The sequence below is a fragment of the Zychaea mexicana genome, assembly GCF_025766255.1.
Source record: "Zychaea mexicana strain RSA 1403 chromosome Unknown BDB00scaffold_4, whole genome shotgun sequence".
Lineage (NCBI taxonomy): Eukaryota > Fungi > Mucoromycota > Mucoromycetes > Mucorales > Lichtheimiaceae > Zychaea > Zychaea mexicana.
Genome location: NW_026516667.1, coordinates 418,336 through 443,778, shown reverse-complemented (window position 1 = coordinate 443,778; position 25,443 = coordinate 418,336). Strand labels below are relative to the sequence as shown.

Sequence of the window (25,443 nt, the reverse complement as noted above, 5' to 3'; positions counted from 1 at the left end):
CAATGAGATAGGGCTTGTATATACGGCAAGTCACCTGGATTCAGAAAATAGCGGTATCGTGCTTGCATTGATAGAAATTTACGCATCATCCTAGACGGTTTTCAATGCAGGGAAAGGTCATGTCGCATACTAATATAGCGAATTGTTATGCACCGATACTGTACAATCTTTAGAGCTATATTGGCTTGGGATAGATCGATAACAAACGGCAGAATCGATTATTATAGACGAATATACCATTGAGATCGTAATCACCGGTAACAATGGCATATAACAATACGACTAGATCAGCGAGCTCACGTACACTGAAGGGACCAACAACCGTACTATACATGTGCCGAGGTTCTGACTTTGACTATTCATTATTTTGCGGAACGTACTTTGCTTTTTTAGGCATAAGTTTCGCGCGCGCTCGCGCGTCTATGGATTTCTGTTTCTCTTTACTACAGAAAAAGATGGGTACAAATGCACGATCGGTGATTACCCTACTATCCAAACCTCGGACCGAACTACAAGAGCACGCCGTCCAACAGTTCCGGCTATTAAACAAACGTCAATCAGCACGACTTTCCTCAAAACACCATGACGTAAACTCGCGTTACAGCATGTCTGTAGCCGAAGGTCCAGCAGGCCAAATCAAGAATCGTTATAGCAACATTATACCATTTAATCGCAATCGCATCAGGCTCGAGCGATCCGATCTATTAGGCGATGGCATTGGTGGCGAAGAAACCCTCATTGATCCGAGCCGAGGTGACGATTACATTAACGCTAGTCTCATCGAACCACCGTTGAATATCCCTCGTCGATATATCGCCACACAAGGACCACTTCAATCCACCATAGGTGACTTTTGGCGTATGATCGTGGAGAAGAACACAAAACTTATTGTCTGTCTCAGTCCAGAGCTGGAAAATGATCAGGAAAAATGCGCTCGGTATTGGCCCGTCGAGTCTGAATGCAAAGAGATACCCCTGGGAACAGGTGACGACGACGACGAACAACAGCTGCTATTGAATCGACATCGAACATTACGTGGATTATTACGGTTACGAAATCCTACCACTACTGCTAAACGGGACGAGGCACGGAATGTCGTGGTGCGGGTACAAAATATAGAACCCGAGCAAGTGGATCGAGAGGCTGATTGTGTTGTACGGCGTATCCAAGTGTCGTTCGTGGATACGATCAAGAACAGTGTGATTGCATCAGAAACAGTAACCCAGCTACAATTTCTCGGCTGGGCGGATTTCAGTGTGCCGGATCAAACGGAACCTGTCATTGCCCTTTCAGACTGCGTGGATCGACTACAACCTCAGGGCGCAGGACCTATCGTTGTACATTGTAGTGCTGGATGTGGTAGAACAGGAACGTTTTGCGTAATCAACAGCGGGTTAGCATGGCTACGCTCGGCATTGAGCTCAGATACTGGCGGTAGCGGTGACAACGGCGAGGTTCTCGATGATGATCTCGTTTATACATTGGCAGACGCGTTCCGCAAACAACGTACCACCATGGTTCAAGCAGCAAGCCAATTTCTTTTCTGCTACAGAGCCCTTTATGACGGATATCGGCTCGAATTCGAACAAGCGGCTTGACTGTATGTTTATTTTTGACAAAGCACAATAATAATGTGGCATTTATACACCTGAGAAATTTAGTATCTATCGCTTTTTTTACCGTCCTTACAACCATTTGATAGAAACCCCCCACTTAATTATACACTACTAGCATCACATAATTAAAATCATCTTATACATACGCATATATGATGAAAATCTTGAACTTCTTCCATCGTTCCTGACAGTAACATCATTTTTTACGGAACTCTTTCGAAACGAAATTATGTGGCAATTTTAAGTAAGTGTCCTTTCCGGAGTCATCAGCAAAAGCGCATTGTGTCTGTGTAACTAACTGTTGGCTGTGCTAAAAGTGGAAGACGGCAAAATGGTAAATGTTTATAAAGTTTGGGTCACGTCGAGTCAGATTCTGAAAAGACAAAAATAGCTTACAGCAAAACGATAGGGATGAAAAAGCAGAACGCGTTCATACATAGCCCACGCAGTCTCATTAACAGCAACAAGCATATACTCGGCACCACTATTATTTATTTCCATCATAATATGTTCGCAGCTACCCCATGTTTTGTAAAGTGTATCCATCTTCATACGCGTCAGAATACTGTATGAGCCTGTTGACTGCTTACTTTATAGCCGTTCATATACAATAGATGAGGTAGTTGTGTGTACAACAAAACAGGTTTCCTTTTCTGCTTGATATAATGAAAGCCGCTTTTAACAGATGATATCCTTACATTTGAGATATTGCTACAGAATATGCAGCGACCAATAGCTCAAAGCAACAGCACCAAATAGATGCCCTGTTGCTTTGTTTTATGGATTGATGGAAGCGGATGGCGCCATTACTATTGGTATACCATCCAAGTTGTGGCTCAATCCCGGGCTTAGCTGCTCCTCTGAGCATGAAAATTAAAGAGAGAACAGCGGTCCGAAGCTGCGCCATAAGTGGGAACACAACAGGGCAGATGTGTTGTGCCGGGTGCACAAAGGTGCAAAAGAAGTTATTATTAGGTTTTCGTATGTGTGCACAAAGCTCTTTTTACTCCGTATATAAAAAGCGTAGCCACGAAACGACTTGTTTTGGTACCATGCTTCTCGACTAACAACAACAACAACAATAAAACACACAAACTCATGCTTCCTGGACACACACCATCCCATCATCGACGACGCCATTTCCGCGTTCGACGGTTGTTGACGATTTTTATCGTTGTCGCCTTTTTCTCTCTCTTCTATTACAATGTCAAGCTCCGTAGCGAAATTGCGATAGACAACGCCAGAAGCACGACAACGTCGACAGCCGGGGGTGCCGAAAACCTTTCTAACCATTATCCGTATTTGGTCGTTATCGCATCTACTGCCACTGAATTCACGCGTCGAGGGCTGATCCGTCAAATGTATTTTGGCCTAGACGATAATATTGAGCCGTGCATGCGATACAATGCAGATACCATGTACAGATTTTGGGTCCACGGTGAACGGATACCGAGAAAGACGGCCGAGCGACGTCAGTATGAAGCTGAGAAGATGGAATGGAATGATATTGAAGAAATCCCAGAGGATGTCAAGTTTGAACAGTCGAGTATTTTGGAATGGGTAAGTGTTTTCAAAAAAATAAAAGATAGGGATTTTCTTGTGCGAACTAAACATATGTGGGCTTTGGATATTTGCTAGGCGGATAAGATACTGGTTGGAGAGCGCGGCATTACCTATGACTACTTGATTGTACAAGACGTGAATTCCTTTGTACAACTACCCAGCGTCAAGCAGGAGCTCAGCAATACAAAAACCGACAATGTAGTTTGGGGCAGTTTTGCTGGACAAGAGACTGACAAGTATGTTTTTGCTATCGGATCGACCGCAGCCAAGCGAGCTCTAAATCTATGGCATACGACATACGATCGAGAAGGCCAGAACCTGCTGACCGAGATGTACCTGCATTTCCAACATCAAAGCAACGATGGCACAGGCCCGCTATTTTTACGCAAAGACGGGACGCTACATCACTTTATCAATGCCGTGGACGCCAATGTCGAGCTGACCGAGGAGAAAGTTGCAACTGTTATTGCAGTAACGCACGTGCACCAAGACGAGTTATTCATCAATATGGCCCAGTGGACTGCGCTCGAACCATCCGCAGTATGTCGCAGTGACAAAAGACCAAGGATTGCTTTGATGACCTCATCGTACATTTATCCAGACAATTGCATGGAGCCTTCAGCAACATTATCAGCAATCAACAAACGCAAATACGCCGAGAAACACAACCACAGCTTCGTGCCTCGATCTATTGAGTTTGCACAACAACGCGGAAGGAAAACGGTATGGGGCAAGGTGGATGCGGTCCAAAACGTATTGCCACACTATGACTGGATCTTCTGGACGGATATGGACTGTGTAATCATGAACTCGGAGCAATCCTTGAACGACCTTTTAGACAAGCTTCGCAATGAATACCCCGAGGGCAAGGACGCATTTGACAAGAACGTTGATTTTATTGCCTCCAGACCTCCCCGAGACCCCATGCTGAATGCGGGTGTGTTCTTTTTGCGCAACACCGAATGGAGTATGCAGTTCTTGAACGAGGTCCAGGATTTCAAGGAATGGTACAACAAGCGTCCGTCATACGAGCAGGGTGCCATGGCTGATGTGGCTAATAAATACAAGTCGCATGTGTATCTTCTTTATCCGGACGTTCACACTTTCAATACGTTCCCCAAGTTTTACAGTCCTGGCGATTTTATCGTGCATTATGCTCCTGACGGCTGTCCCAACCAATATGTCCTTCAGGGATTGGAAGCTGCAGAACGCATCGAGCATGGCGGGGTTGTCAACAGTTTATGCGATGGAAAGAGTTGCCAGTGATTGAAGGAGAGTGGACGAGCCTTCTCCACACCTCTGCATACAGATGCCACCGCTCGTCTCGGTGTTTTTAAAGTTCAATTGTATATTACTGTATTCCTTTGTAAATATGTTATTCCTTGTTATTTCATTATCTTTAGCTTTAATAAAAAGAATCCAGAAAAAGAACGTGTTCAAGATGACACAGAAATAATTATAATCTTTTAGGATGGCTACTCATCAAAACACGATTTTCATGATGTAGTAGTATATACCCAAACATATGCACTATCAACACAAACGAGACCAAGAGCATAGGTTCTCGTACTCTCCGAACAACTCCTCCGTTTTCGGACACACATCCATACTAGACCTACATAGGTACACAGGTACACAGGTACACAGGTACACAGGTACCCAAGATAGACACCATGATGCCCTAGTAAGAGTTTGTCCTATTTTTGTTGTTTGCTCCTAAAAATTAATACTACTGCGGTTAAAGTATTATTAAACCCTTAAGCGTGTTTTCACGTTCTATTCCGAGAAATAGAGATATCCGTACCAATATCATAAACGAGAGAAAGAAAGAAAAAAGTTGGACACAAAGGGCCAAAGGAGACCTTCACCACATACTACACCACACACGCACCTATAATTTCGTTTTCGCAGAAAAAAGAAAAATCCTTGGTTATCAAGTTACCTCCCTCCCCACACTCACATTCTGCTATAAATGAATTTCTACCCTTCTTTCTTGTGTATGGGATTAGGAGTACCCAACACGCACGTACAAAAATAAAGAAGCCCGATAGGCGTGTTTTTGCTGTGCTTATCTTATTGAACCATCGTTATTGCTCAAATATAAAATGAAATAGGAGTAAGCAGGCATGTCGATGATGTTACAAACGGTACTTATGGCAACGGTTGATGATAACGTCGTACTGTAGGTAACAACACGTAAAGATTGACATTTAAGGCATATTGTAATTCATCACCGATACAGGTTCATTAGGCACGGTTACACATATCAGACTTATACCAAAGGGCATCGCAACATGCAGCAGCACATAATATATGATTCGAGGAGGGAGGATGATCTTGTGTAATGTCCATGACTGCTCCGAAAATAGGTTTTCTTTGATGTCATTGTCAATAAACAACAATGGATCACTTTCAACAGCAGCTTATTGTGTCTAGAACAAACATCCATCCATTGGAGTGGACATTAAGCTACGTCAAGCAGAGAGCAATATGTGGCATTATGCCTAGTTGCTAAATGTGCCGCTGACGCACATGGCTTTTTTAAGCGGCCGCGCGGTTGCATCCTCACATGGCTCATCACCATCATCAATGTCTGAGTGTACATGTATTCCATGTATGCGCAGGAGAATTAGAGACAAGCTGCAAGTCCGCCTGATGAGTTATAACAAGTAGGAGAGCATAGAAATTATGACATGCGGGGTTGTTGTTGTTGTTGTTGTTGCTACTGATCAAATTTGGATGTATCATTAACAGGCAGCCAAAATGTATCATTAGCAGCACAGTAGTTGAGCACAAACCATGTACTTGTATACACGGTACAATAGGATAGTGACTTGATGAGCGTGTGTGGGAGGAGAGACAAAGAAATCCCCGGAATCCCGAGTCTGGGCCCTGAAAACCACACACGCATACATACACACGGACCCCTTTTCTCTAGTTAGTGGAAGAAGCCTGCGCCGCTGCTAAGAAGAAGGGGTCCTTTTCTTCAACAGAGCAACGTTCTAGTAAGCTCTCGGTGAACTTTCAGATTCGGAAACTTGGCAGCAGCCATGTCCATCATCATCGTCAAATCGAAACCTGGAAACGTTTTTTACAAGAGGACAAAGGGCTCTCAATAAGGAAAAGGGGAGAAGGGGAGAAATGAGACAAGTTATCATAAGAAGTTTCTATTTGGGGGATGGCGTGCTGTGTTGGTATTAGTATTTAGCCTTATGCTTCTGGCTTGTCATTGTTTCTCAAGCCCCTTTACCCCCCAGTCCAGAGGTTCAACCTCCCCCCGCCGTACTTTTCTCCTGCTGCTCCCTCTCCTCCTCCACAAATCACACAATGCGTGCAGTACATTGAGCACACTTCCACATACATATTACACTCACAGCACATATAGCACACATTGGCATCAGCATCTCCTTCAACAGTCCTTCCAGACCTTTGACGTAGTCCCCCCCCCCCGCATCCATCCCTCACAATTGTTCTTCATTGTTGTCGTGTGCTCGTATGTACTATGCATGTACTATGTGCGTATGTGTGTGTCACTTTTTTAAACCTTTCACACATATAGTATGCATCCGCACTATACAGGCACACACGCACACACGCATACATTACATTGCATACTCTCCTCAAAGTCAAAAGATTGCTTTCACTTACTGCAAGCAATAAGTGCAAGTAATACAGTAGTACGTCCGCATATAAATTATCAGCAGCGGAAGTATTAGCAGCTGCTGCTTGATATTATTGATGCATCATGATAAGTAAATTCGCATCATCAAATTTAAACAACTCATGCGCGTCATCAAGTTTGCTCATTTCAACCCAGCAGCGATGATGATGAGTATAGCTTTTTTTAGTTTTCTGGTCTATGTATAAAATGTGACAATCAATATTTTCGTCCCTTAATTTGAACTTGGACATCCAAAAAAAGACAGAATCCCTTCCCCTTCCCCTTCCTTCTCCCGGGGAGCAGAAAAGGTGAATAGTTTGCTCCCCCCCATGTCGAATGTTAGCGATGGCGTGTGTGTATGCTGTAATAATAGAGTAAGTGATTATGTTCCATCCCCCAGTCCGGTTTTTGCTAGAGTCCATGGTTGTTGCTGATGATGGACATTTAGCAACACCATACAGGAATAGCATAGTGTTGCTAACTACCTACCCCGCTTGCTGTTCATGTCCCCTAGATGATGAGCCGGGGAAGCATATATGTAATGTGACATTATTTCTGGCAAGTTTCAGTCCGATCGGCAGAAAGAAAGACAAAAGTGGTTGTAGTTTTTTTTTTTGCATGCCCTTGAGTCCAGGCACGAGGGTTTTGTGTTCTATTACCGGACGGTATGCTCAAAAAAGGTCTGCAGATTTCGTCATATGCAGTGCTGACGGCTGTGATGAGTCCCGAAGATGTATTATAGAGTAATATATATTAGCCGCATATAAACGTATATGGATAAGCTTATACGCACACACAAACACATATGCGTTACGTACTGCTCCATTTGCTACTAGGTTACATTTACCACTCAAAGAGGATAGTTGTAGGGAGTTCTTCACGATTTTCGAAAATGTGTGCGAGAGCGTATATACAAATGTGCGTCTGGGAAAGCTGACCACTAGCAGCAAGTGTGGCTATATGGACATATGGGTCTGACAGATCATCCTGCTACGCGTCAGCAGTGTAACAAGAACAAAAGGGGCCCGTCAAAGTGTCATGCGCTGCAGAACCCAGTTTGGGCAAGCCAAACCAGATCGACGAGAGTTCAGCTGAATTTGTGGGTTGTACCAAAATAGGGAAGTGATGATCGGGAAGGGTCCTCTTAGCCTAGTAGCTTACTAAATTGCCAGCTCTCTTGTCTTTGTCTCTCTCTCTAGGTAGGATGAATGACAGCGTAAGGATGCGAAAGACAAAGAGAACACAATGGGTCAGTGAGTGCAGAACCACAAAGACGACGAGGACGTCGATGATGGTGATGACAATAGAACCGGCGTGCAAGCCGTGCTTGTTCTTTTTTGTTGCGATGCAGGCTTCATTCCAGATCAGGGAGACATTCCTTATTCGTCTATCCATTTCCCATTCCATTGTAAAATCCGACCGAAGGAAAGCGCGTATCCTCGTCGTGGAATAGTAATCATGCTAATAGCGCTCTGCTTGCTTGTGGTTATTGGCCTGTCTGTCTGCCTATCTGTCTGCCTACCTTGCTGCTGCTGCTGCTGCTGTGCGTGTGCGTGTGTGTGTGTGTGTGTACACATCTCCCTTTTTTTAATAATTCTTTTTCTCCTGACGATCTCTCCCAATTCTTTGTTCCGCTTCCTTTTTGTTTCTATTTAAATAGTCCCTCTTTCACTCATTTCCACGAAAATAAACCGCAAGTTTTTTTCCTTTTAATCTATTTTGTTCATACTCTTTCACACACGCACTCAGCGACCAATACTACTAATACAATGTCGTCGTCGACCACACCAATTCAGCTATACGGCCCACAGACTGTGCCCAAGCCATCGCTTGCACCCATCTCCATCCATCCAACACAACAAGTAGTCACTGCTAAGCAGCAGCAGCAGCAACAACAACAGCAGCAATTACCACCGTCACCACCAGCCACGCCCCAGCCAAAGCAGGAGCTAACCGTCGCTGCTCGCTCGCTGATGCATCACAATCTGCACCCCGAGTTTGTCGGCAAATACTCGCTCGGTGAAGAGCTCGGTAGCGGCGGCTTCGGTTTTGTCGTATCGGCTACTGACCGATGCACTGGCATTGAAAGAGCCGTGAAATTCATCTTTCGTCACAAGGTGCCTGCTCACGCCTGGGTACGCGATCCTGAGCTTGGCCCTGTCCCCATGGAAATCTACGTCTTGAAGCACGTCCGCCACGACAACGTTGTCAACTACGTCGATTTTTACCAAGACGAAACATTTCTCTATCTAGTCATGGAGTTGCATGGCACGCAATGGTCATCGTCTTCTTCATCAGCACCTAATGATACCATGCATTGCGACAACAGCGACAACGACAGCGTACCACCACACTCACCAGCACTCTCGCAAGCATCGGAAGAATCTTGCATGTCCTCTCCCAGCACACCCACCGATGAATACCCACCACAGCTGTACCGTCGACGCACGTCCTGTGATCTTTTCGAATGTATCGAACGCCATCACAACTTTGACGAGGCCCTTGCAAAGAAAATCTTCCGACAGATCGTCGAATGCATTGCCTATCTTGATACCCTGGGCATCTGTCATCGTGACATCAAAGATGAGAATATTGTCATTGATGATCAATACAGAGTAAGTTTGAACATCCCCTCCCCCTCCTTTCTCCTAGCTGTTCACGCTTTCTCCCCCACATTTTACTCTCTTTCTCTCTCTCGTTACTTAGCAGCCCCTCCCCCAAATCAGCAACAACCCCTCCCCCAGTTCATATGATGACAACAAAAAGTACTGATCCCTGATACGTTCCTCTTAGGTCAAGCTGATTGACTTTGGTTCGGCAGTTATTCTCCCCCGTCACTATGGCCAGCAAAAGACATGCTACTTTAGCAAGTTCTACGGCACCGTATCCTTCGCATCCCCCGAGATTCTGCTGTGCAAGCCATACCGAGCCGAGCCTGCTGAAATCTGGGCATTGGGTGTCCTGCTTTACACAATCCTCTTTGGTGAAGTCCCTTTCACGGATCCAAGCATGGCCATCGCAGGTCGTTTCGCCACGCCAAAGATTCCAGTATCGTATGAGTGCATGCATCTTCTGTCGAACCTGCTGCAGCAATCCCCGGAGAAGCGTCCTAATATCCATCAAGTCCTGTCGCACCCATTTCTCCGTGACTAAATCAGTAATGCCGCCTACTGATATTACCATTACTACTACATATTCTCTACTACTATCTCTTTCCATCCACGCACACATACACACCACCTTTCAAAAGATGCGCTCCTCCTCCGCTCCCAGAAACGATCACCCCCTTTTCTCATTATCTAAAGCATCGCCCTAATAATCTCCACATACACACACCATTCATGCTCTCATACAAACACACACACACACACACTACATACACTCAAAAACTCTGCGCATTATTATTATTATTACTATTACTATTACTTATCTAGTATACAAACCCGCATCTGCTTTCTTATTTCTCTTTTCTTATCTTACATTTGCATGTTCTCCTTTTTCTCTCTCCCTCTTCTATAAGCTTTTAAAAAGTAAGTACTACTACTACTACTACTACCACTACTACATCTTTACATTATTACACACCTCATTATATATACACATATTACGTTTCACCCTACTACATACATACATCACACATACACACACACTTATTATCCGCAATTCCCGCTCCAGTATACTTTTTGTTCTTTCCTGCCCATTTGATTGATGGAAGGAAGAGTTCTCCCCCTTCTTTGTCTACTCTATGTTTTTTTTTTCTTCGTCTTTGCATTTTCGTCGTTTGTTTCTATCAACCCTTCTTTTTCTTGGTATGTTCATCTTAACAAACTCCCACAACAACGTACATAACACACACATAATAAAATTCTCATGTTTCTTGTTTTTTCTTTCTCGATTTTAATTTGACCTTCTCTCCACACTTTGGATTTCAACATACCTGTCCCTGCAATTTTCATCTTTCACCCAACCCCCTTACTATGTGGGTCATTATTTATATAGAAAAAAGACCTCGTGAACGTACATTTTCTTCGGCAATTCTTATGACAATGGTATATTTGCATACATATTCTATCCTTTTGTGGGCGTTTTCTTTTTCTCTCCTTGCAAATTTGCACTGATCTGAAACGAGAGTGTATCTTGAATTAATCGGCAATCGATTGTGTTAGCTCAGTAGAGCTCAGTGGAGACCAGTAGGCAGAGTGCACGTGCACACTTTTCGTGTTAATGAGCAGTAAATTTATACGATGCTTGTCGTTCCACCAGCTTGTCCATTTATGGTCAATTATGCAGAGCCCTGTGTGTGATGCAACTGGGCATCTGCCTGCGCCTCCCATGGCCTTTTAGTTTTCTGTCCCTCCTCTCTCTATCTTTGCTCACCCTCACACACGCACGCGCCTTATACACTTTTGTTTTCTTAGGACTTTTACATACTAGTCTAGCAAACATCTAACAATGGAAGATGATGACTATTACTATGGTACTGAACCGCCGCAGCAGCAGCGGGCACTTGAACAGCAATTCGGCAACATGCATCTCAATGCAACGTCGTCGACCGACCGTGTCATTTGTGGACCTCTTTTACGGTACATTGGGATTGACTATGCTACTCGCACGTACCGCGCCTCGTGCCTCTTGGTGTGCACCGACACACAGCCACCCCCTTTACAAATCCATTTGCGCAATGACCAAAACGAATCTCATGCCATTCAATCCCAAGGCGAGCTTTTAGACGTGTTTCGCAGCCAATACCACTTTTGGCGCTACGAGTTGCGCCTACCGCTGACGTCGTCACGACAAATCGTAACATATTCAAGTGATGCGTTTAGCCCTCAAGAGTTCCACTTGCCTGCCTATAACGAGTCGATGCGGTTCATGTTTTATTCGTGCAGTGGGTTCTCGGATATCCCGCAAGAGACAAAGGACAAATTTGGTGAAAAGGAAAACCCGTTGTGGGCAGATGTGTTGGACCGACACAACGTCATGCCGTTCCATGTATTGCTGGGCGGTGGCGACCAGCTTTATCAGGACAGACTGATCAAGGAGGATTTCATGAAGCCCTGGACGGATGAAAAGCACCCTTCCAAACGACTGGCAATGGACTTGTCAACTGAGATGCGCGAAGGATTGGAAAAGTTTTTCTTTTGGAATTATGTCCTGAATTTTGGGTAAACTTTTGCCTTAAAAAGGATTTTTTTTAAAATGTTGCACATACACCCCGTTACTCAGACATTTTGATTGTGATACAGAGCTAAAGGAAACCCGGTCGTCGCCAAGGCCTATGCGACTATACCCTCTGTGAATATGTGGGACGATCATGTGCGTATTTATTTAGACAGCGTTGATATTTGTATTGTGTTTATCTAAACATTGTGTATGTTTGCGACCGGATAGGACATTATTGACGGCTATGGATCATATCCCGCTGACATGCAAAGTAGTAGCATGTTTCAAGGTACATGGCGCAGTAGAGGCATTGACGGGAAAATGGCCAGTGAAGAGAGATGCCCAAGGAACGCAACAAGAGTGCAGAAAGAGGGCTAATTGCTATATGTCATAGTGCTATTCGCTAACGCGTGTCGATTCTACTACCTATTCCAACACCACACGACAATGGAATTGGCACCCCGTCATGGTATGCTCCGCGGGTCCTTGCCTACTTGCAACCATATTGTCACAACACTTGGACCGGATATTGCTCTATTGGCACTCGATTGTCGTGGCGAGCGTACCAAGTATGATGTATGCCGACCCAAATCGTACGATATTGTCTTTACAGAGATCTATCGGTCCATTCCACCCAGTGTCAAGCACTTGCTGGTCGTAACTGGCGTACCACTCATCTATCCACGTCTATCGACGTTCGAAAGTGCCATGGAAGGGATTTCTACGTTCAATCTTGCTACTATTGCTGGTAAAACAGGTGCCCTCGGCAGTGTCATCAGTGGACCACTCAACAAGTGGAACGGTGACCCGGAACTCTTGGATGATATGAATGATCGTAAGCTATTCTTTGTTGGACGGTTGGGCTAGCAATAAGGGAACACAGTTGGAAACGGATTTTGATATTCCACCAAATGATACGTATGTAGATTGGACTGCAGGAAATCACTTATTGGAGCGCAAAAAGTTTATCGAGAAATTGCAATTATATGCTCGTGAAAAATCAGCCCGGGTTTCGTTTTTGGGAGGCGATGTAAGCGATATTGCGATGATTTTCGAGGGAAAGGAGTCTGGTGCATGAACTGACAAGATGGCAATTGGGTAGGTTCATTGCTGTGGAGCAGGTCGCCTTTACTCCAAAGATATGAGAGACAAGGAAGAAGGCGACCCATTCTTTATGGTGCAAATCATTTCGAGTGCCATCATCAATATACCACCTCCACAGGCTCTGCTTACCATCCTCAACCAAAACTCGACCTACAACACATTCAACGGAAACGTCGAGGAGAAAATGTACAAGATTTTTATAAAGTCGCCTAGTGGGAATACGGTAGGTGGCGGAATGAGTGCCTTTTGACATGATACATGTGGACTGACTCGTGCTATTTTGGCTTATGAAGCGTCAAAACACAAAGTTGATGGGCAGACGCAATTACTGCGCTGGTTACTTTGACGACGAAAAGGGAACAATGAACTTTTGGATCCAAGCAGAGAAAAATGTAGGACAAAAGGGTACGATGGGCTACCATGTCAATGTTCCAAAGTTGATTTTCGGCGAAGCTGGTCATAACCAGGCAACGATGAGCAAGGAGCAGCTGCTTCAGGTCTTTATTGAAAGACAACAGCGCCAGCCGCCACAGCAGCAGCAGCAGATAGAGCAGCACATGATGCCTCAGCAGCACCATCACCATCATCATCCGCATATTCCCCACCATATCGGAGGCTTTTTCAAACAATAAAAAAAAATCATGTACCTCTTTGAAAAGCACCAATGGGATTACAGCGAGGTCTGAATTTTTTTCAACTTCTTGAGCATATATATATACAACGGCTGCTTTGGGGAAGAAACAAACAGAAAAGTTTGCACCCCACCCCCTCCCTTGGCTTCTTTTGCCGCTCCCCTTTTCCTCTTCCTCTCTCGCCTTTTCTCCGGTTATGTGTGACCAAGAGGTGCTGCTTCCTGAACAAATCCTCGAAAGGCTGGATACGTCTGTGCACCAGGCACAAATCCGTGGGAAACTAGACCAGGATAATGGCGCCGAAATTGATGCTGCATTGGATATGCTCGAACAACTAATCCTGTGGTCTTATGATCGCTACACAAACATTGAACTCGAAGACGGCTGCGAAGAAGAAGGAGAAGAACAGACATACCGTGTCCATCCCCACGACATTGTACGAGCCAATCAGATTTGTGGATCGTTTCTGGTCAAGATTGTTTCCGGAGATTGGGGAGAATGGCAGGATGATCGAGTGGATAAAGCGGCCCGATTACTAGCTCATCTGTCTGGCAGAGGAGGTAAAAAGCAAAAGAGTACTGTTGATTGTACCTAGTGCCAAGTTACGAATTGTGTGGTGCGTTTCCTCTGTAGAATCTTAACCTTCTTCTTTTTTATTTGCCGCGCATCAAAAATGGTGGATTGGTTGGGGTGCGTTTAGCCGCAGGAGCGATCACTCGTACTTGGCATTTTCCGTACCTGGATCCTAATGGAAATCGACAAGAGCATAGGTTCAAGCTACACGAACCGAGTTATATTGGCAATGACATTGGATTCAAAACGTGGGGTGCAGCACCATTATTGGCAAAGTAAGGACATTAAAGTATTGATCAATACAGTGGTGGGTCACATGCACCCGTGCGAAATACTCAATTTCCCTTTTCGTTCTTATCAGAAAACTCATCCAACAAAATCTGATTCCTGACTTGCCAAACCGCACGATATTAGAACTGGGAACAGGCACTGGACTCGTCGGATTATGCTGTGGCAAGCTGGGCGCGCAGCAAGTGCATCTGACAGATTATCACGAGTCCGTCTTGACCAATGTCGCCATGAATGTCCAGCTCAATGACCCATCGTCGTCCTGTGCCACAGTGTCAAAGCTCGATTTTATTCAAGTTGCACAGAACCAGGATCCGTCGTGGGAAGATCGCACGTTCGATATAGTCATTGCAAGCGATTTGTTGTATGAGATGGAGCATGCTGAATATCTGCCTGTGGCCGTTGAAAAGCTGATGGAAAACGTGTTTTATTTCATGATACCCTTGCGTCCTACTCATTGGGATGAAGTAGATCTATTTGAACGCCGAATGACCCAAGTTGGACTCGTCAAACGTCAAGTATCTGAGATCGAGTGTGAGGAAGAGGAGGGCATCGTTCGATACCGGTATTACGAATACACACGGTGATAGCTAATGATGATGATGATGATGATGATGTTGTTGCGATGTGATATTAGCTCATTATATATCTGTTGTTGTGTAGTGATGTTCTCATTTGTATCACCTCTCTCTTGTTTTGTAGCATTTAGAATAGATAGTAGACATACATTCATTCATAGTTAGATATTTGCATATCCCCCTCTTTTTAGTTTCTTACAAACGTCGTTCTTGACATTACATAATTAAAGTTGATGTTCAATCACCCGTGCTTTCTATCGAAGAACATTTTGGTTCTATGTTCGTATACTTGATGCCGTCTGTACTTCAATACTATGGGTTACACTGCTGCTATCTATCCCGTATATGCAATTCGTCGCTATTGCAGAAAGGCTCACTTGACTGATCACTGTTTAGACGCCCGCACAAGGGACACAAACCATTCCAATTATGTCTCTACGCTGTAGAAAAAAGCTTGCTACGGTATTAATGAAGTGCAACCTCAGTTTGAATATCATGACAAGTTTTGGTGTTCGTGTTACACTGACGCATATGCCTCAGATTGTATGATGACTGAAGGACGGGACAGAGGCAGTTGACTTTTTACATAAGATTGACGTTTAGCACTATTCAATCTTCTGAAGTAGCAAAATAAGGCACATATACACCGAGTATTTGTAGTAGTTAGTAGAAGGGGATCCTCTTTCTATCACTATAGCATAATTCCAGGGTGCTACAAGAACTCAATATACAATTTCTCGGTTTCCATGTACTACCACTCATATACATATACTTGCTACTATACTGCATACCATTTCTCTTAGCTGAGTGAGAAGAACATTTGTATTTTCTTTTGATAACGCAAAACAGTGCACTTTATCACAGATGTGTAACATTTGACTTTCAATACAGCACCAGAATCCATCGCATTCCTCTTGTAACGCCTCAAGTTTTCTAAATCGTCCATTGTTGCCTTTTTCAAACCACCCCGTCATATAGAAAAAGGTGATCTCTTCCATGTTAATGCATTTCAAGTGAGCTCCACTCTCTCCGATCCAGAACAAGGTTTTTTCCCTGGGCGGCGTTAAAGAAGGGGGAAGAAAGGGCACGAATAATATATGCAGGCGCATTACCGGGTGTGTAGTTTTCAGTAGTAATCCCAGCTTGTACATAAATACGGGCTTCATCATTTGCAAATCCCTGGGTCTTCCCTTCATCTTTCTCTTTTATTCTTTATTACACATTTAAACATGCGTGTTCTTCCAGCAATCGCCTCGGCTTTGGCTCTTTTGTCTGCCGCCTCCGTCCAAGCTGCCCCTCTCGATGAACGTGGTCCTCCTGCCCATGCCTTGTCGAAGCAATTGACCAACCGCGTCAAGATTGAAGGTCTTTTAAGACACACCGATGCTTGGCAAAAGATTGCCGACGAAGGTGGCGATGACAACCGTGTCTTTGGCTCCAAGGCCCATAATGCCACCATCGATTACATCTACAACTTCAACAAGGAAAATGGTTACGAGACCACCCTCCAATGTATGCCTTCTAATCGAATACATGATTCTAACAAGTTGCAGCTAGCGAACAAAAAGGCTATCATCATAGAGGAACTGACAAAAAGTATATTCTAGATTCGACCTTCCCCTTTAGTCAGACCCTTGCCCAATCTGCTACGATCTTGTCTCCTGAAGTCGAAAACCCAGAATTAGGCATCACATTGATGACTTTCAGTGCCAGCACTCCTGAAGGCGGTGTTACCGGCGATTTGGCCAGCACCGGCAATTTGGGTTGTACAGCTGCTGATTATGGCGATGTCACGGGCAAGATCGCCCTGGTTCAGCGTGGCACTTGTTCTTTTGGCGAGAAAGCCGCTGCTGCTGGTGAGGCTGGTGCTGCCGGTCTTTTGATCTACAACACTGAGGATGGCGAATTGAACGGTACACTTGGTGAAGTCCTTGAAGGTTCTGCACCAACGGGTGGCATCAGCAAAGCTGATGGTGAGGCCTTGGCTGAGTTGGTGGCTGGCTCCACCCCTGTCTCTGTCTTGCTTAACTTGGTCGAGATCCATGAGAATCGTACGAGCGCCAATGTCTGTGCTGAAACCAAGACTGGTAACAAGAATAACGTTGTCATGTTGGGTGCACACACTGATTCTGTCGTTGCTGGTCCCGGTATCAATGACAATGGCTCCGGCTCTGCCGGCTTGCTTGAAGTGTCGTACCTTTTCCGAAATGTCAAGCCGAACAACGCTGTGCGCTTCTGTTATTGGACAGCCGAAGAATTTGGTAATATATCGTTCGAGAATAATCGAGAAGAAGAAGAGGAGACGGTCTCATATACATTGTAACTAAATCAAGAATCTTCCCACAATCTTAGGTCTTCGTACGTGTACCATTTCGTATTCATCCAGCTCTGGCCACTGATTTAAATGTGTTGACTAACTAAACTTTACTAATATCACTTTTCATTCTAGTCGGTGCCGAATACTATGTTTCCCAATTGTCTCAGGAGGAAAGGGATAACATTGCTTTATATCTTAACTTCGACATGATTGCATCGCCCAACTACTTTAACGGCATTTATGACGGTTAGTTCACCTGAAAGACGATGACGGCTGCTACTGCTGCTATTGAAAGAAGAGATTGTTTATTCAAGCTTTACGGTGATTATTAGGTGATGGTTCAGCCTTCGACATTCCCGGCCCTGAGGGTTCTGCTGCCATCGAAAACTTACTCGAAAATTATTTTGCCAGCCAAGGCGCCAAGTCCAGCCCTACCGAATTCAACGGACGCAGCGATTACGGCCCCTTTGTAAATATATTTTCCAACTGTTATCCTCGAAAGTTATATATTAATCAACAGCTCTAACTTTGTTCTTTTTTTTTTGGGAATAGATCGACGTTGGTATTCCTGCTGGTGGTACTTTCACCGGCGCTGAAGGCCTAAAGACAGCAGAGGAAGCTGAATGGTATGGTGGTGAGGCTGGCGTCGCCTATGACGAATGTTACCATCAAGCATGCGACACCAACAACAATCTGAACAATGAAGCTTTCGTTCTTCACACCAAGGCTATTGCCCACGCTGTCGCTACTTACTCTTACTCGACCGAAGATGTCAATGGCGTTGTCTCTGGCAAGCCCGGCAACCGCCCAGGCAGAGGGCCAAAGAACAAAATGGCTGCCAACAAAGGCGAGCGTGCTGCTTGTGGCTCCAAGCCTCGATCTTCCCAGTAAAATTCCGATAATATAATATGTACATCTATATAATTTTTTGGCTTATTATGTATACTTCCATTCAACTCCATTCTGCTTTCTCTATACTCATTGCTGTACACTACTAGTAGCTATGATAAGCCTTCTGCTCCAGTTTTTTTGTGTATAACTTAAAATAAAAGGTCAAGTACATAGTAATTGTGTCTAGTACAGTACCCGCTCGTTAAACCGATCACCTTTAAACCGATATTTCGTTAAACCAATCACTTCCCCAAAATACCAGCTTGGTAAGCAGTATGTATGTCATATAAAGGACCCTCAATCTTTAAACCGGTCATTCGTTAAACCGATCACTTTCTCGAAAAACAGAGGTGATCGGTTTAACGAGCGGGTACTGTATGTGCCGCAGCAGTACTATATTGTTGAATAATACTCCTGTAAAACGAGTACGGGTTCTGGGCAAGTTTCTGGGACTCGACAATGGTCGATATAATGGGGGAAGCGACGATTATTACTGCTGTACCTACTTCCTGCAAATTTGCGGAACGTTATTATGCACAAGCATCACCACAAGCAGTACATACTTTGTACAGTATGCATTCTTTTCCATATAAAGAAAGCAGCACCAAAGCATTTGCATATCACCTTTTTAAAGTTGTACCCCGGTTTTTGCAACCGAGGGTTTTCCGATTTTTTTTCTGCAAAAAGTGAGGATTTGCAAGTAACGGGGTAAACAATTCTGCTTCAAATAGACACTGGATAAGTCATCCTATAAACACTAGCCCATTGTTTATCTGTTAGGGATGATGTACGATACGTTCTGTGGGGATTCACACAGCTTTAAATGTTACTACTTGCATATATAAGACCGTTCTTTTATTGAAGCTGTCTAGTGCAGTAATCGTATCATTTTATTCCTCGATAATACGCAACAGATGCTTCTTTCAGTTGATATTGAAAAAATCGAAGCTGTTTTTACCCCGATAACGTGCAAATCGTATAAACTCATTTGCAAGTTGCAAATTTGCGAAACTACTAAGTTTTTTTTTGGATTTTACAAAAAAAAAGTTGCAGGTATACGAGGAATTGCAAACCCAGGGGTTGCAAAAACCGGGGCGCAATTGTATTAAATCTGAGCCGACGACGTGGCGAGCAAACTTTACGGCGAGTCTGATAAAATACCCAGTGCTTCGCATGGCCGCTGACGCAGACGCGCCTTCGACACTCCAAGAATTCCTTTAAGAAATACTTTACCAGAGAAGCCTGTTAAAGATTGTTCGTTCCGGACAGCGTATACTGTATACGAAGAAGGTCTCGGTGATGGTGTTGACATTCGCCAGATGTTGGAAAATGATTTGAATGTTGCCGGCACGAAGTCGAAAATAGGTGCCGAAAAATGAAACAAATGAATTTAAAGGTCTGCACTAGGCACTATATATCATCCGCTTTGGACATGAACAATACCTAACTCGAATCTTTTGGCCCCTGCATATCATTCTTTGGGAAACGCATCGGAAAATACACAGCCACGTCCTCCTTCTCCGCGGGTACTGTAAATTTTTACGTACTTCACCTTCCTTTTTTGGATTTTTACGTACTTAGCCTCCAAGTTTTTATGTACTTAGCCACTCAAGTACGTAAATCGGTTCTGACGCTGTATATTTGTACTATAAAATTTTACGTACTTCCTATTTGGGAATTTTACGTTCTTCTTGTCTTTTTTGTGCCTCGTTTGAGTAGATCATACAAATAGCTACCATTGATGTAGCCTATCATACTTTGACTCTGTATAACCGTCGCAGCTACGATGGCTACTGTAAATTTTTTACGTACTTCACCTTACTTTTTATGCAAAAATTTACGTACTTGGCCACCGAAGTACATAAATGTTATAAACATTCTTCGACCTCTAGTAAGTGATCATCCTCAACCTCGTTGATGACATATTAAATCCCCATCTATCATCATCATCCGAATTATCGACCTTAATACCAATCTTTCAGTTTATTCACATCATTGAATTCTATAGTAAAGACATATATATATATATATATATATCATAGTCTTTGAACGCTAAAACATCAGTCAGTTATCTTGTTTCCTCCCTATACCTTGTTCTTGTTTCTTTCCTCACTATCTGGTTTCCTACCTTCTGGCTTCCTTCTTGTCTTGTCCTGTTCTTGCCGAAAGCACCTAGCACATTCTCGTCCGGTGTTTCTGGCCTTGTGTTGTCTTATCCCTGTTCGCACCTTACAGTAAATCAGTTCTCGCGCTGTATATTTAACCTATAAAATTTTACGTACTTCTCATTTTGGAGTTACATACTTCCGATTTTACGTACCTGCTGTATATGATTTTTAAGTACCTTGAGCGCTAAAAGGACCATACATGTTGTTGTTATTACTTTGAAGATTTTGTATATATAATCAAATTTCAAGGAAGGGCAAGAAAGCCCACACTATGTTTTAAAGGTACGTAAAGGTTGATGTACGTAAAAATTGGTGTTAGTATGATTGTATGACTAGTGAGTGTAAGTAGTCAAGGAACGCGCTCAGAAAAAAGAGACCGGTTTTCCTGCCAGAGCGACTGCTTTACCTGCAATCGCCGAAAATGGAAGTACGTAAAAATTCGCGCACCCCTTCTCCGCAGGTTCTTCAGCCTTTACATACAGAAGTTATTAGCGACCAACAAAAGATGTATACAACGCTTGCCCATCACCAAAAATGTGTTCGAGACTACCCAAATGGGAGTAAGTAAAGTTCATTTAGGAGTAAGTGAATGGAGTTTCTATAAGCAGATGCCACCGACGATAGCGATAGGCTTTATCAACATGACTATTTATGTTTAGAGCAAACGAAAAGCGGAATCGCAAAAACCAAAAATTCAAAAGTTACATATGATAGAACTTGGATCAATACATTACGCATATGACAAACGGACAGGCTAAGATTATCATTGCTAAGCGTGAAAACCATTTTTAAACGTTTCTACTGATCATTGATATACAAGACTGCGACAACAATCCAAGGGTCGGCAGCAATGACCGTTTACAGCCAAGGGAATTTGACAGCGAGCAAGAGCTATCATATTCGATGATAATATCGACTGCCACAGAGTACTAACACTCTGCATTGCTCGTGGACGGCTTTCATTGACTGCTTGGAAGCAATATTTTCAACATTACTCAAAATTTCACTGAAGAAGAAAAGAGGGACATAACTACGTTCCATTGCATTTGGCGAAATGTTATGCCAATTGCCTGAAGCCGGTATTCATCACGGGAACAAATGGGCGAGCACCTTTTGCTGAGCATATGCTTTCAGTGTTAGATTTTGGTGCTTTGACGAAACTCATCGAGTTCCCATGATAAGCAGTTACGTTTTGTGTGTGCTAAACTCGGCAGCTAATTGTTCTTACGATACCGTTGGTTTTCTTGCTAAATTGAGAGATAAAATTGAATAGCCAAAGAATACGGTGGTCTGTTTGTCCATGGTCAAAAATAAATAATTAAATAAAGAAAAGATTGATGAATAATATTGGGTTCTACTCGACCAAGTTAGAGAGAAATTTAGTGGAGTGTTCAAAATGTGTATTACAAACACATAAAATTGTTAATAAGCTGCTCTTCATACTGGAACACAGTGGTTTTAGAACAGGGAGGTCACCTAAATTATTTGTATGCTGGTACATTGTGTGTAATATATGACATAGCGAGGAGAACGACGCTACCCATACCGAAGGATAAACCTTGAAGCTAATGGAATCACCTCACCACTGCTTAAAAGTGGAAATGAAAAAGCTTCAACCAGCGTAGTGAAGCATGCTCACCAGAAGGCGTGCGTGTACTCACAGTACAATGCGTGGTTGACAAAATCACCTTGATGAGAACCTACCTACTGCCTTCAGGCAAGCGGTTTTCAATAAGTGCAATTGGCTGACTTCCCTCTGAATATTTAATCATTACACATAGAAACGTGTATGGGCAAACTGCGTCTATTTAAATTTCAGTGGTCAGATTAATGTGTGTGACCCGCTATAGCTACCGCCTTGCACAAGTTTATTATGTTTCTGCTGTAACCCGTCGAAATGTTACGACCGACAAGCCCAATTTCAGAAAGATCTAGCACGCGACAAAAGATCTGCCGTTGTTATTCGGTTTTGCAGCATGGAGAGTAGAACTTCGCCGCGGCACTCAAAGCTGCTTTGCCCAGAAAGTTGTTTGACGCACTTCCATCGCGTAATCTCTTTTAAACTTGACATTGTCATCTTCTCTGATGCTGCTGTTGTTGCTGCTTGACTTGAGAAAGTACAATTCATTGCGAAACGTAATGTCGTAGAGCCGTCGTAAAGTGTCGTGAGCATATTGAGTCTTGGTTAGTTGTCTGCTAATTTACGCGTACTTTGTGTTTTATTAGTGATTGAGACGAGGCGATAGAGTTAATCCAACCGTTGTGGCGGTTTGCTTTGCCCAGTTGCTGTAAAAAGACCGCTTGGCAAAGCTTTGGACTGTACATATGAATTATAATCCATACTAAGCACATACGTAGAGCATGTACCTTGATGTGGCTGTTACAACTGCTACCAGACCTCAGTGACGACATAATCACAGAGAAAGAGGAAGGTATGATAACAGTGCGCATCATTCTTTTGAAAGTCATTGCATCAAAGCAACTATCCTTTAGTTCGAACGCTTCTTCTCGTATACAAAAAGGCGACAGTCTTTTCAGTTCGGCACGAAAGTAATGTGGCTTCTTCTTATGTAAGCAACTTGTTACAGTACCACTAATCTCTGTTGATAAAATATTTCTCACCTTGTCAACCATTCCTGGCACTTGTCATTTACTTTTCCTCAGGGATCGTGTTGTTGAAACCTGTGTGCACCTTGTGGCTTGACGGGTGCACGCACCTTCCTGTTTGGATAACAAGCGGCGACGTTGTCGGGACACGCCCTGCATGATACCGGTGGAAACCTTCGTAGGACAATAATACACGCAAATCACACACGCCTTCTTCTTGACCGCTTGACCGCTTGACCGCTTGACCATGTCTCTTCTGCACATGTTTTTTTCTTCCCTACCCTTTGCTTTCTCACATGTTTTTGAATGACGCATCACAAGTCACGTGACGTGTTTTTTTAAGACAGGGGTTTGAGTTCAAAAAATGTAAATACGCCCACATTTTTCAGGCCATTCCCTTTTTCTCTTCACTCTTTCTTTCCTTCACTTTTCTTTTCCCTTCACTCCCTTGGATCCTCCTGGTCTTTCTCTTGGCTCTTCCCTTGGTTCTGGTCTTCCCCTCGCTCTGGCTCTTCCCTTGGTCCTGGTCTTGCCTCTGTCGGTCCTGGTCTCAGCCTTTTTCCCGTGGTCCCCCTGGCTGCCTACAACCGGTCCCTGCTTTGGGCTGTCTAGTCTGGCGTTCAACGGTGTTGGTCACAACCGGTCTTCAGGCGAGATCAGAGGACGGAGAAATCCTTTTCGGTTTTTCGCCATAGAAATATGGTAGTGTCCTTTCGGTTGGATGCCTTGTCTGCTGGTCTGGTCTGGTCTGCCATGGTGGGGCTCGCATGAGGAGCCAGGTGCCACCGTAAATCGCGTTCGACTCTCAGGACTCGACTATCGGCAATCGACTGTCTGGCAATCGACTGTCTGGCGATCGACTCTCTGGCATTCGTCTCTCTGGCATACGTCTCTCGGCAATCGACGCTCGGCATTTGACTCTCTGGTATTCGACTCTCGACAATCAACTCTTCGGCATTTGACGCTCGGCAATCAACGCTCGGCAATCGACTCTCGGCAATCAACTTCCAGCTTCAGTGTTCGGCTCCCAGCATCCGAGTATCCAGTAAGCAGCTCCTCCAGCATTCGACAACAGCAGCAATTTTTTTTTTTTTTGGGTGTTTCGAGAGTCAATTCTTTCCCCTACCCCCACCCCTTCCCTTTCCTCTTCCCTTTCCTCTTCCCTTTCCTCTTCCCTTCCGTCTACCCTTCCATCTTCCTTCCGTCCTTCCCTCCCTTCCTTCCCTTCCGTCTACCCTTCCATCTTCCTTCCGTCCTTCCCTTCCCCCTTCCCCACTCACAGGCAATCCACAACCGATTGCTTGCACTTGACTCTCGAAACGTAGCGTACGTCATGGTTCCCACTCGTTTGTACCATGATGGCTGGGTTTGTGGTTGATTGACCCAGCCAAATGTGTGGGAGACTGGGACTCCCAGGCCGAGGCATTGGTGGTTTTCCCTCCCTCCCCCTTTTACATACTTCTTCTGTTTCTTCTTGCTTTCTTCATGCTTTTTGTATAGCCTGCAGGTTGTGCGAACTGCTTGTTGAGGGCACTTTGTAAAATCGCGTTCTTATTATTTGTCTTTATTGTCCACTGATTGTGTTTCATTGAATAAAATTTGTACTCTTCGCCAATTGATCTTCATAACGATAACTTCCGTCTTTTATAAAATGTTTCTTCACTCTATTATAACAATGAATAAAAACCTGCTCTTTTACTTTATGTCCTGCTCAAACTCATTTACAATCTCTTTCCTTGTGAAGGTATTTACGTGTCGCTTGAGTTGCAATAGTTATTTTCTACCTGATCGTGCTTAGAAGCATCCGCAATGTTCTTGTTTCCTTCGAAGCTGCCAATCTCAAAAAGAGGTTTACTTATAGATCCGCGATTACTTTGTCTTTGCATTGACATGATTGAGTTTCAAGATCTCATACCCATTTCGCATATAAGTATAACCCAGGCAATTGTTTGACGCACGAACCATGTCCAATTGTTGTGAAACCAGCCCGTTGTAGTACCAGTAGCGGGCACATCAGAAAATAATAGATGAAGTTAGTCTTGCTACAGCAGGAGCTCTTTTGGATTTTAAATAAGTTGGTCACGTTGGGTGTTTAGTCTGTCTCTTCATAAAAACATGCGCGACGTGCACTCTACTGTCATATATAGTTGCTTTAATACCGACTACTAGGGCACTTACTCTATAAAACGGTTTAACGGCTTTCCATCAAACGCTTAAACACGTGGATATGCCCATATTTTTAGACGATCGCATGAGCTTGGACTGCATCAGTAAGCAATATT

At 43.9% G+C, this 25,443-nt stretch overlaps 8 protein-coding genes across 8 annotated transcripts; 6 read left to right on the top strand and 2 right to left on the bottom strand.

Moving 5' to 3' along the window:
• The first annotated feature begins 374 nt into the window (after nt 1–374).
• On the top strand, nt 375–1,791 carry BDB00DRAFT_799056 (protein-tyrosine phosphatase-like protein). The gene has a single exon (XM_053121661.1). It carries the CDS (start codon nt 423–425, stop codon nt 1,596–1,598), a length of 1,176 nt encoding a protein of 391 aa, XP_052984937.1. The 5' UTR covers nt 375–422; the 3' UTR covers nt 1,599–1,791.
• A 923-nt stretch (nt 1,792–2,714) lies between these two features.
• BDB00DRAFT_908183 (galactosyl transferase GMA12/MNN10 family-domain-containing protein) lies at nt 2,715–4,635 on the top strand (the record flags this gene model as incomplete). The annotated part of the gene is made up of 2 exons (XM_053128622.1): nt 2,715–3,176; nt 3,255–4,635. The coding sequence occupies 2 exons, from the start codon at nt 2,715–2,717 to the stop codon at nt 4,443–4,445; spliced, it is 1,653 nt and encodes a 550-aa protein (XP_052984936.1). The 3' UTR covers nt 4,446–4,635.
• Nucleotides 4,636–9,005: 4,370 nt separating this feature from the next.
• Nucleotides 9,006–10,141, top strand: BDB00DRAFT_944280 (kinase-like domain-containing protein; the record flags this gene model as incomplete). Its single annotated transcript, XM_053129487.1, has 2 exons — nt 9,006–9,455; nt 9,634–10,141. The coding sequence occupies 2 exons, from the start codon at nt 9,006–9,008 to the stop codon at nt 9,991–9,993; spliced, it is 810 nt and encodes a 269-aa protein (XP_052984935.1). The 3' UTR covers nt 9,994–10,141.
• Nucleotides 10,142–11,190: 1,049 nt separating this feature from the next.
• On the top strand, nt 11,191–13,820 carry BDB00DRAFT_799048 (uncharacterized protein). Its single transcript, XM_053121660.1, has 7 exons — nt 11,191–12,005; nt 12,087–12,156; nt 12,232–12,292; nt 12,398–12,838; nt 12,930–13,033; nt 13,106–13,330; nt 13,401–13,820. The coding sequence occupies exons 1-7, from the start codon at nt 11,293–11,295 to the stop codon at nt 13,737–13,739; spliced, it is 1,953 nt and encodes a 650-aa protein (XP_052984934.1). The 5' UTR covers nt 11,191–11,292; the 3' UTR covers nt 13,740–13,820.
• On the top strand, nt 13,821–15,443 carry BDB00DRAFT_799043 (putative methyltransferase-domain-containing protein). Its single transcript, XM_053121659.1, has 3 exons — nt 13,821–14,299; nt 14,440–14,587; nt 14,674–15,443. Exons 1-3 carry the CDS (start codon nt 13,936–13,938, stop codon nt 15,185–15,187), a joined length of 1,026 nt encoding a protein of 341 aa, XP_052984933.1. The 5' UTR covers nt 13,821–13,935; the 3' UTR covers nt 15,188–15,443.
• Nucleotides 15,444–16,407: 964 nt separating this feature from the next.
• On the top strand, nt 16,408–18,660 carry BDB00DRAFT_944278 (leucine aminopeptidase; the record flags this gene model as incomplete). The annotated part of the gene is made up of 6 exons (XM_053129486.1): nt 16,408–16,690; nt 16,726–16,774; nt 16,886–17,439; nt 17,628–17,741; nt 17,828–17,964; nt 18,048–18,660. The coding sequence occupies 6 exons, from the start codon at nt 16,408–16,410 to the stop codon at nt 18,384–18,386; spliced, it is 1,476 nt and encodes a 491-aa protein (XP_052984932.1). The 3' UTR covers nt 18,387–18,660.
• A 3,848-nt stretch (nt 18,661–22,508) lies between these two features.
• Nucleotides 22,509–23,393, bottom strand: BDB00DRAFT_799029 (uncharacterized protein; the record flags this gene model as incomplete). The annotated part of the gene is made up of 2 exons (XM_053121658.1): nt 23,220–23,393; nt 22,509–23,125 (listed from the first exon to the last, which is right to left on the bottom strand). A coding segment is annotated over exon 2 (247 nt), but the record flags the coding sequence as incomplete, so codon positions are not given.
• Nucleotides 23,394–23,817: 424 nt separating this feature from the next.
• On the bottom strand, nt 23,818–24,587 carry BDB00DRAFT_867295 (uncharacterized protein; the record flags this gene model as incomplete). Its single annotated transcript, XM_053126326.1, has 2 exons — nt 23,818–24,172; nt 24,442–24,587. The coding sequence occupies 2 exons, from the start codon at nt 24,585–24,587 to the stop codon at nt 23,818–23,820; spliced, it is 501 nt and encodes a 166-aa protein (XP_052984930.1).
• Between the last annotated feature and the right edge of the window lie 856 nt (nt 24,588–25,443).